Below are 10,833 nucleotides of genomic sequence, written 5' to 3'. Positions count from 1 at the left end.
TTCCACACTGTAGGGAATCTAATCTAATCTAATTTGGTGTTGCTGATGAGAATTCTATTGGAAGTACCCTAATATCCCAATAACATTCCAGTGCAACATGCATACAGGCAGCAGGGCTGCTTCAGTTGCACATAGATCAGGAATTTCTGGGATGCAGGTACATGCAGAGTATGCAAATATGCCAAGAGAACCTAGCACTATTACTCTTGTAGCTGGTCATATGCCACAGATTCTCACTGGGTTGTCACATTATTACTGTCTATACCTAGTCTGCACACCTGACATAATTTGATATGTTTCTAGCATCGGGGAATACTGTGGCAACAATGTCAAATGGCATCTTTGGCAGGAAAGGAGTTAAGATGTCTTTCTTTGACCATTTTAAAGTGACGGTTACTATTTATTCCTGACAAGATGTGAGTTTTAGCATATTCACCAGCAGCTCATTGTTCCAATTTTTTGTGTGTAGTTGAAGTTGTTGGAAATTGTAACATTGATGGTCTAGATGCAGAATAGTTGAAATATCCAAATAAATGTTTTAAAATAACTCTTAAAGGAACTATAGCATATTGTACTTATTTTAATAGTAATTCATGAAACTCATAAAATCATCAATCATATGGTTAAGACAATTGCTGGTAAACTATAAAAATTAGTTTTTGTTATAGAAAGATTATGCTCCTGTACATATTATTGCTTTTTTAAACTGAAATTTATTCAATTAACATCTGGCAAATATGTTTTATAATATTAGATATATGAAATTCTGTAAAGAAGTATGTTTTGATTAGGGATCAGATTCTGCCTTGTCTTTCCCAAGATTCTTTTTAAATGATCTTCAGGGACACACTCTACAAACAGGGCTTCATCTCATAGTATTCCCTGGCCAGATTCAATGAACAGAGAGCAGTGTAGCTGTTAATAAGGGTATTCATCATGAGACTGACTATTTTTGGCGTTGTCTATGACAGTCTCAGTAACTTACAATTGTCCCATGAATATGAACTTATCATTTAATTACGCACTGAGAGACTGCCTTCCATTTCAGCCTGCAAGTTAGTTAAGCTCACAGCAATTCTCCAGCCAATCAAAATGTGATTGGATCAGTCTCAGACAACCGTAGCTTTGCTACTTCTGAAAAATCTTTTAACTAGTCCACGTTAATCTGTCTATTGTAACATCACAATTTAAAATCCAGGTAAAACTGTATATCTGCTAAATACAAAGCAACGTGATATATGCTGTTAAACTATAAAATACCAAGGATCTTTAAGTGTTGTCAACGAAGCATGTTTCCAATTTATACAAAAATGTACTTCACTGAAACAAATGCTTTTTAATACAATAAATTGCAAAGAAGTTCATCTGCCAAATTTGACATTATGTCTTCCAGTTAGAATAAGAAAATGAAAAGCTTCTAAATTTGGAAGTGAGTGACAATCAAGTCATCATGATACAAATAGGCAATCTTAGCATTGTAACATTAAAACAAATTTAGACTTTGCCCAACTATTCACCTGGCAGGTTTTTTGAAGTATCTTCCGATTGGTTTTTAAAGTCTGTAGACTGTACTTAGGAACAGAAATTTAAAGCTGAGGCTAGAATGCTCATTTATTTTGTTTTGAATGCTAAATAGTGTAAAGACATTGGTTCTTGCTTACGGTAGCAGAGTATCTTCCAAGTGCTAGAAATGACTCCTGTAAAAAAAAACAAAATTCAGTTCAATGATTTTTTTTTGGATTTCTGGATTGAGAGCTCCTTTTAATTTCAAATTATTAAAAAAATCTTAAGTTTTTTACTCTTTATTCAACTTTTAATTTCAGCAATTCATATCTGGATAGCACAAAATAAGAGCTAATCACCCTTACTTCAAATGTTCCCATTCTATCATCTCATGTCCAATTAACACTATGCAGCTTTCTGTCATGATGTACTGCGAGCTATCTATAATGACTTTCAGGAAGACATCACACTGAAGACAGATTTTAAAATATACAAAGAGCATAACTATGTTCTTGTATATAAGCCAGCTTACATTATTTTTGTATTTAAAAATATAAAGGGACACATTCACAAATGTGAAAGGTTTGTGAATAAGAGGACACTGCAGCATGGGGTGAGCAAACTGAATTTTTTTATATCTAGATGAGTCTGCCTGTGTACATCTATTTAATAATATATAATTAATGAATCAATTTTTAAACAATTCTGCTGCAAACTTAACTGGCAAAGGACCTTGTTAGCACAAACATTTTCAGTAACATTCAAATCAAAGAATTCCAAACCATGTGTTGCTGTGAGTGGACTATTTAGACAACTGGCATCCTTAGCTTCAGAAACAATTTTTGATTTTAGTATCCTAAAATAATTCCTGCAGTTATAGAATTAAGTTGATGTTGTGAAAACTTGAAAATTATGAAAAATAAAACAGGTCTCACTTGTACAGACAAAGGAATAATAGTTAACAGGCAAACAAAAAGGGGAAAACACAAGAAATCGATGCATTCAGTTTTAATTCCACTTTCTTGACTTCTATACTCTGTCAAAATAACCCTTCAAACAAGTCTGATTGGGATCTGGCTCATCACACTGTCACCAACTCACTTTTCATTAGACTGTTACTCTCTGTTAGCCTAGCCAAGCAGAAGAACTCAAACACATGCGCAAATTAAATCGACATCCAAACTCCTCCAATATACAAAGCAATTTAAATGATATTCATTAGAGCGATGACAAGTCCTGATGAGGCTTTCAGGAGCTGAGTTCTTCAGCTTTTGCAGACTCGGTTTCATGGCCACTGAGGCGTAACCAAGGCGACTGTACCTTCAGAAAAGCTGACAATTTTGCTGTGCTTCCTGATACACCTTCCGCTTCTGCATTCAGTACTTACCCACAGATTTAAAGTGTGTACTCTACACACTGTATGCTTCTGTCAAAATCTTCAGGCTTTAACATTAAGGCCACTTAATTGCAACAATACTGTGTAATCTTAAAATAGCAAAGGACTAGCTGGATATCTCTGCCTTCGAGTACAATGTTATAGATGACATATAGTTTAATGTGACTTAACATGGCTGTGCTATGAACTATTGAAAAGCGTTTATCCTGTTTTGCTGCAAAATTTGAATGAACAGCAACTAGCTCTTGGGGGAAAAAAAACGTAAAATTATGAGATAAACATTTAACTTGATTTCAGATTTAAGATTTAACTTAAAGCTGGAAAATAATTTACAATAAAAAAGCTAATGTGTAATTATAATGGGCAAATATATTCTATTGAATTGTTAGATTTGCAAATATTAAAAATGTTTCTCTCTGGTAGAATGTTCAAAATATAATCAGAGAAGACAACCATTCTGACCTGCACTGCTGCAGCCAGGCAGAATACTAGACATTAAAAGATTGTGTATAATAAATCAGTGCCTGTTCTAACTCCACATACACTCTATAAAGTGTACAAGAAAAAAAGACATAACATTGTATATGCTGAATACACAATTGACAAGGTACTAATCACTCAGTGCTTACCCATCTCTCCTCCCTGCCCCATTAATTATAATTCAGGGCAGTGAAGTATCACTTTCTTCAAGTGATATTGCTTCTGTAGAATGACCCCTTCTGCAAATGTATTGAGCTTCTAGCTTGTGACAATGAGAGGGTAATCACGCTTAATAGTTTAAATGTCATTTTAGCTGCAAATGCCCCTTTCTTCAGGGTCAAGCAAATGGCTGGGGACATAACCTGAATCAAAGTCCCAGGAGAGAGAACATTACTAGCATTTTTAGTTAAACAAAATTATCCATACCTCCATATCTCCCTAAGGACACAATGGTCAGCATTCATATTGACTAATGCACAAGTGTTCAGCAAAGTATAGTGCAATCAGTAGGAGCACTCCTCTAACCAATTCTTGCTGTTCTTTGGAATCTCTGGATTTCATGAATCTCAATGATGTCACTGACATTTTATAACTCTTTGATAACTGATTAACAGTTCACTGAACTCTTCCTTTTTCTGTGCTGTGTGAGAGGCTGCTTCCAACAGTTTGGATAATTGGATGTGTATTGTATTCTCAATCTGTGGTTGCATTTGGTATTGCAAGATATCCTGTATGAAGCACTGCTATCCAACAGAATGCTTAATTAATACTCACTGAACACTTCAGAGTGTGCAAATGCAATCTGAGATTAAGCAACAGTAAAAATGAGAACTGACAATTAAATATGTATTTACACAAGGCCCAGGAAAATCTTTGGAGCTGCATCTGCTGGACCATCATGAATTTGTCACAAGTTTAATAGAAATTCTATCATTTATTTCTTCTAATATTGAAGTGTTTGTACTCTATAAAAATTAAAACAAGATTTAGAATATGTATATCCCCGACCTCATAGAATGCTGATGCCATTGGCACTGGCTTATTTAGTTCTGCTGCAAGATCCCTTGACCTGTAAAAGGTATCATTATTTATATAGTCCTCTATTTTATTTGGAATAAATATCCTCCAACACTGCGGAATAACTTGATAATAACAGATTATCAGTAGTGTTAAATGGGGTTCCTTCATATGTGAGAATGACTGCAAAATTCAACTGAAACAGGCATTCTGCTAATTGCAACTGCATTTTGTTTAGAATTGAAATAGTGCAACTTTTAGATTTCTGAACATTCTATTCTCTGTATATTCAGCTATTTTTATATCTAACTGTGTTTGTGATATTCATACTTACATCTCTAAAGTGAAGTGAAAACATGAATCAGGAGATTTGCTTGCATTGGACAAAATGTGTGGACATGTGCATTTACACACACACACACACACACACAAAATGAATGTCATGACCCAATAATCACCACTTAAACTGGCTGAACTGTTTACTTAAACCAAGGGTCTGGAATTCCTACACTGGTTTTGTAACATGTATATTTCTTTTTATTGTATCCTGTTACATTCATACACTGTTTTTGTTGCAGTGGTCCAGAGTGCTTTCATACAATAATCGATTATGTTAACATATAAAATATTTTTCAGTAGAAAAGATGTTGACATTGTAACAAAATTTAAATAAACAATTTTAAGGAAATTAAAAAGACAATGTTGACTTCACATGGAATTTGAATTGCAACTACTCTCTGAATTTAATACTCAGGCTAATTGCAGATACCGCGCCTGTTTTACATGTTTGAGAACATGGCTCAGCAGAATCCTAGAAATTGTGTAATTAAATTCTCATATATATAAAATAACCAGTATTCGCCTTCCAACATGTAGAGCAGGTATGCACAGTACATATATCCATTGTATTCAAACAAGGAAAGCAGATGACAATTAGAAATCCATTTAAAGTCCAGCAAATACAAAATGGGATTGAATATTTAATTCTTGCCCCTGCTGCATAGGCAGGAGTTCCATATCGCTGTCCCAACGAATGCTGTGAATAGCACTGTAAGGGTTAAGCTGATTGTGAAAGCTGTCCAGTATGTACAGTGTTTCTGTTAAAGGGGAAAAGGGGAAAAAATCTCAGACACATTTTGATGCTTCTTGAGCAAAACATATCACATACAAGAAAAAGGGGAATATTGATAAAAGTAAGCCCGATGTTTCAGTCAGTTTCATGGTTTCTTAATAAGGAACCATTCATTAAATGTTTTGTTAATATCACAGTCAAGCTTGCTGGGTAATGTGATTTTTTTTAAGATAATGCCCAATTTTCTAACATAATTCATGGCCCCCTTCCCTGTCATCTACAGCTTGTGTGATGCCTGCAAGAGAGGCAGTTGGCTGGGACAGGAGTCAAAAGCATTCAGAGATCAATATGTACAGGACATAAAATATTACAAAAATTGAGATTTCATGCACAAACGTTGGTAGTCTTGTTTGTTAGATACCAATCCTTTATTAAGTTATACTTTGGTTTACTATAACCACTCTGTGGTCACAGATTTGGGGCTATGCTCCTTAGTAGTTGGCTTCTGCTAAATTCACCTCAGCAGATAGCTCTCTAAGCCATGGCATATTGATTTCTTGTTGTGAAATGCACTGTTCAAGCTCCATTTAAGATTTTCATCTTCAACGTAGCCCTGAGCACATCATAGTGCCATAAATTAGGTAAATTGCACATTTATCACAAATGTTATTTTAAGATACGGTGTAAATGTGGCGGCTGGAAGATATACAATGTGTTGGAACAAGCCAGCGCTTGGGTGGGGTTACAGCTAAGTCTCAATGCGCACCTGTGAATTAAGGCCTTGCAAAAGGTGCTAACCTCTAAAGTATCTCTGTAAGTGCTGCAGTTATCTAACAAATAATACTTTAACCAAAACTCTTGCCTGACAGGAGCATAAACCCACTCAAGCTCTAGCCAGGAACATGTAACCTTCAGTGTAAATGGGCTCATTACCTGTCGCACCTCGTATGTAGACAATAGTGTGGAAGCAACACAAAATCATTGTAAAGTGTTTTAATGTCGCAGAAGGGCAAAAAAAAGTTATATGAGCAGCCATAATGGTGTTTCATTTCCAGCAACAAGGCAGGGCACAGAGTGCAGTACAGTATCTGTGCTGTTTACATGTCTATTTTATACATATATTCTCATATGGTGTCAGCTGTCAGTTATTTCTGCAAATTAACTGAAAAATGGAGATGAACAGACTCACTCAGTGTGCTGGTAACCACGGGTTACCTTTTATATGCCAAAATATAAAGATGCAGTGGGGAATCATGGGAGAATAATTAGGCAGAACAAAACTTACCAATCAAAGGCATTCTACACATGATGATCATTAAAATAACAAGTGAGAGTGCTCATAAATAAGTAAAAGGAGGTTACATCATGGAATGCCTTTTTACATTTGTAGCAGGATCTCATAGCATAAACCCTTTGAAAGAATTTTGTATATTATTGTTGAAGAAATACAGTACAAGTGTTTTTCTTTCTAATTTTATTAACCCTTTGAGCATTGACTATTCATTTTAGCTCTGTAAATAGTAGTTAATTCCATTAAATAATACATCTGAAAATTATATTGTGCAAAATCATCTGCACAAATATCATGACAATGGAATTGAATAAAGACAGCTGCAGATCATTATTTTAATAATGGCTTTCAGTCAGTGATCTGAAAAATAAGAATGCTGCCAATTTGTTTTTGCAACTTAATGCAGAAGTGCTTCAGCAGTGCTCAGAGGGTTAAAGGTTAAAGGCTGAGAAATGCCAGCACACTTAATTCACATGAGAAAGTGCACCAGGTTCAGTATTAAATGCTTAACTAAATTGTCCATTACGCATGCAGTTTAATGCATCTGAGCGATACACAGCAACTAAATCCAATTTACACAAAATTCCAAACACTTACCATTTTTACCCTTGTAATCAACCAGTAACAACAGCTGATTACGTGCTTCCATTAAACACTGTACAGTTATATAAAAGAGTTCAGATCAGAGTGCTACTCTGCAGTAAATGAAGAACATGTGCCAAGAGTTGTTACAGTAGCTTTAAGGCTTCTTTCAGATTTGTCCTCAAAGCAAATAGTTAGGCTACTAAAGTAAATGCTACTGTTTCTCTAGCTCTATAACATAGAGAAGGTGGTCCTCTGGTGATTTGCCGTGAGTTTTACTGAGATGCAGTTTAACTGCATGTTTACTGGCAAAAGTCCGATTACAAAGTTTGCACTGGAACGTTGTCCCAGCCTCATCGTCTTGAGATGGCAACACCGATTTTTCGGAGGGCAGTTTTGCATGTGTTATCTGGCTGCTTATCTGTTCACTTGAAAGTTTTGATAAGTCTCGTAACCTGAAGCCTAAATGTGATTCTAAGTGACTGATGTAGGTTGAAGGAGTTCTGATCTGTGATGCACAATCATTACAAAAAAACACTGGATGACCAGAGTCCAAGTTTTTAAGAAATTTTGTTCCACCTGTCCTTCGAAGCTGGTACTTGACGTTGGCTAACCAGTGGCTGATTGTTGTCATGGAGAGCCCTGTAAACCTCGAGATGTGCATTCTCTCCTGCGGGCTGAGGTCCGACATAATGAATTTCCCATCAGTGGTTTGTCGCAGACTGGCTGCAAACTGCGCCTGCAGTATGAGCAAGTGCTGTGGGTTCCAGTTTGACTGCCGGCCTTTACGTTTTTGAGCTGGAGAAATTTCCTCTGGCTCCTCCACAGTGCTACCGTCCACCTCGGATTTGTCTGAAATGCTTGTAGGTGTAGAAGATTTTGATGTGTGACTTCCTGTCAGGTTTTTCAGCATATCGGATATATCTGACAAGGCATTCTCGCGTAGCGGCGAGTTTGACATGAATGACACGACTGCAGATGTCTTTGCTGTTGTCACAGTGGATGAAGAAGATGTTGACGACGGGGATATGGATGACAAAAGCACTGAACCCAAAGAACCGCTTTTGTCACTCTTGGCTTTCGTCAAATCAATGGGCTGGTCACTGCTGACATGATAGAAATAACGGTCTATGGGCTCTGTTTTTTTGGCTGGCAAAATTGGTGTGGCCACAGCAGCCTTTTCTGCCAGGCTGTTACTCATTTTGTAAAGCATGCTCATTGGGTCCAGGGTAGGCAATGCAGGTTTAGCTGCTTTCCCTAGGTGAACATTCATGACGGATTGCAATGCACTTAATGGATTTACAAACGGTTGTTCAGGAGGGTGGTCTGTAATAATAGCTGTGCTAGTGCACAGACTATTTGCAGTGAGTTTTAAGGCCTCTGTACCATTCTCCAAATGATCCTTGGCTGGGTTCTCTTTCATGATGTCTTTCTGGTGGTTGGAAATATTGTCATGGCTTTTCAGACCGGGGTCTTTTGAAGCTTCACTTTTTTGTTCCTCTCCTGCTTCACTACCACACGGAGAAGGTGCTTCATGCTTCAGTCGAGATAACTTGTTTTCTGGATCTTTCGATTTTTCTTCAGTTTTGGTTACCTTCTCTGTGACCTTCTTCACTAACTCTTCCATAGCATGGAAATTGTTCTTAGGTACAGGGGAATTCTGGCTACTAGGTGGTGAAACAAGTGGTTGACTCTTTGGAGATGCCATACTATCAATGTTGCTGTGTGCTGACTTCAATTGTGTATTCTTCCCTGATGAACCAAATGGTAACTTCATTATGCTAGGAAGCTGATATGCTGCATGAATGCTAGGATAGCCACTCCAACTTGGAGTCCCATTCTGAGCTTTATTAATGGCAGAGGTCACTGTGTTTTCTAGAGATTTTAGGATGTCCAGGCCTCCTTTGGGATTTTCTTCTAGATCTTCTTCAGTGAGATACTGATACTTTGAGGAAATGTCATATTTTTCATCATCATCACAGCTTTTATCTTTTTCTTTCACTTTGTCCTCATCACTTTCAATTTCTTTTTCTACTTCCCTTTTCACTTCAAGACTTAATTTTGGTGAAACGCTGGCTGGTGTACTTAATGATGACGTGAAAGCGCTTGCAGCTAGGGGAACAGATTGTACTTTATCTTCTAAGATGGCTGACACGGGTGTTGGTGTTGGAGTTTGGGGTGCCTCAACAATCTGCTTCCCTTTCTTGATTGCAGAATTGGTCACTTTAACAAAATGTCCGGTGACCATCATATGTGCAGTCAGTTCCTGCAGTGTGTCATGTGAACTCCCACACTCCATACACTTGAGGATTTGAGACTTTCTCGCCTCAAATTGCCAGGCATAGCTGGCACCATTCTGGTGTCCGTAGCGATTATTTGGTGTGACGTAAGGGTTTGAGGACTTCTGTAATGCATCACTTGTGTCAGAAAGAGAAGTTTTTGGCGTACCACCTGTGGAATCTGGAGAACTTGGTAGCTCAAGCTCAAGCATTGCCCTTTTTCTGGTGGAGGGGAGGACCTTTGTGGAGATTGGTGCTACAGGTTCCTTCAGAGGCACTTTCTGATAGTGTTTTGTCTTGATCATGTGGACACTTAAGTCTTGAAGGGACTCAAATGAATGGCCACAGTACATACACTTTAGCACCTTTTGAGCATCCTCCTTTCCCTCCATCTCCAGTAAAGAGCGCTTTCGAGGCTTGGACCACTTTTTAGGATTGTTGTTGTCAGTTTCATTATTCTCATCTCGATAGTGTCCAGTTTCATTCATGTGCACAGTCAGTTCTACCAAGGAGTCATAAGCAGCACTGCAGTCTTTACAGCGGAATTTGCTTGCCCCAGTAAATATGGACCCATAGAGCTTACTGCTTTGCCTGTACAATTGTACTGTGCTGAAGAGGCTTGGCTCCTGAATCATCTTGGTCTGAGAAACTTGCTGTAATGTCTTTGACATGGCGGACTGATGCCAGTCAAAGCTCCCACTTCCACAACTGCTACTGCTGCTACTGCTGCTGCTGCTGCTGCTTCCGCCATTTGTTGCTGGTTCACTTGGTTGGTTCAAGCCCAAACTCAGAGATGACCAGTAGGAATTTGACAGTATGTTGTTGTATATTGCTTTCATTTGTTCTAAACTGTCCTGTACTCCTTCCTCGGGAAGGCCACCAACTTCTTTGCTTTCATCTTCATTCTTTACAGAGTTGCTCTCAAAGTCAGCCAATCGATCACTGGTTTCACTAACATGAGATGTGCTGTCCATCTCCTGGCCAGAAAACTCTGCAGCTGGAGAGTCCTGGTAGCTAGGCGATTCCTTGCTAAATTCCTGTTCATTGCACGTATACTTTGAGGATGATTCTCCGTCAGCTCCAGACTCATTGGCTTCAGTTTCTTCGTCCTCTAATACTGCTGCCTTCAATTCGTCTGAAATGTAGGCTGCATTTAAAAAAAGGAGAGAACAGTTTTAAGGTAATTGCTGCTAGTATGGATTGAAATTAAATA

The 10,833-nt window shown here is 37.8% G+C and overlaps 1 protein-coding gene across 7 annotated transcripts in view; it reads right to left on the bottom strand.

The window, feature by feature from the left end:
* Positions 1-1,510: 1,510 nt before the first annotated feature.
* tshz3b (teashirt zinc finger homeobox 3b) overlaps positions 1,511-10,833 on the bottom strand; it is a 75,277-nt gene continuing 65,954 nt past the window's right edge. For 5 of the 7 annotated variants that reach the window (XM_072596167.1, XM_072596171.1, XM_072596168.1 and 2 more), the window contains one exon: positions 4,908-10,767. In XM_072596167.1, coding sequence (XP_072452268.1) covers positions 7,556-10,767 — 3,212 coding nt within the window. In that variant the 3' untranslated portion in view covers positions 4,908-7,555. Of the gene's footprint in view, positions 1,698-4,907; positions 10,768-10,833 lie in introns of those variants that run through there. The other 2 variants (XR_011964261.1, XR_011964260.1) reach the window with 2 other exon arrangements.

Source organism: Chiloscyllium punctatum, chromosome 26 (assembly GCF_047496795.1).
Source record: "Chiloscyllium punctatum isolate Juve2018m chromosome 26, sChiPun1.3, whole genome shotgun sequence".
In the NCBI taxonomy this organism is placed as follows: domain Eukaryota; kingdom Metazoa; phylum Chordata; class Chondrichthyes; order Orectolobiformes; family Hemiscylliidae; genus Chiloscyllium; species Chiloscyllium punctatum.
Note: the sequence above shows the minus strand (reverse complement) of the source record. Positions and strands in the feature narration are given on the sequence as shown.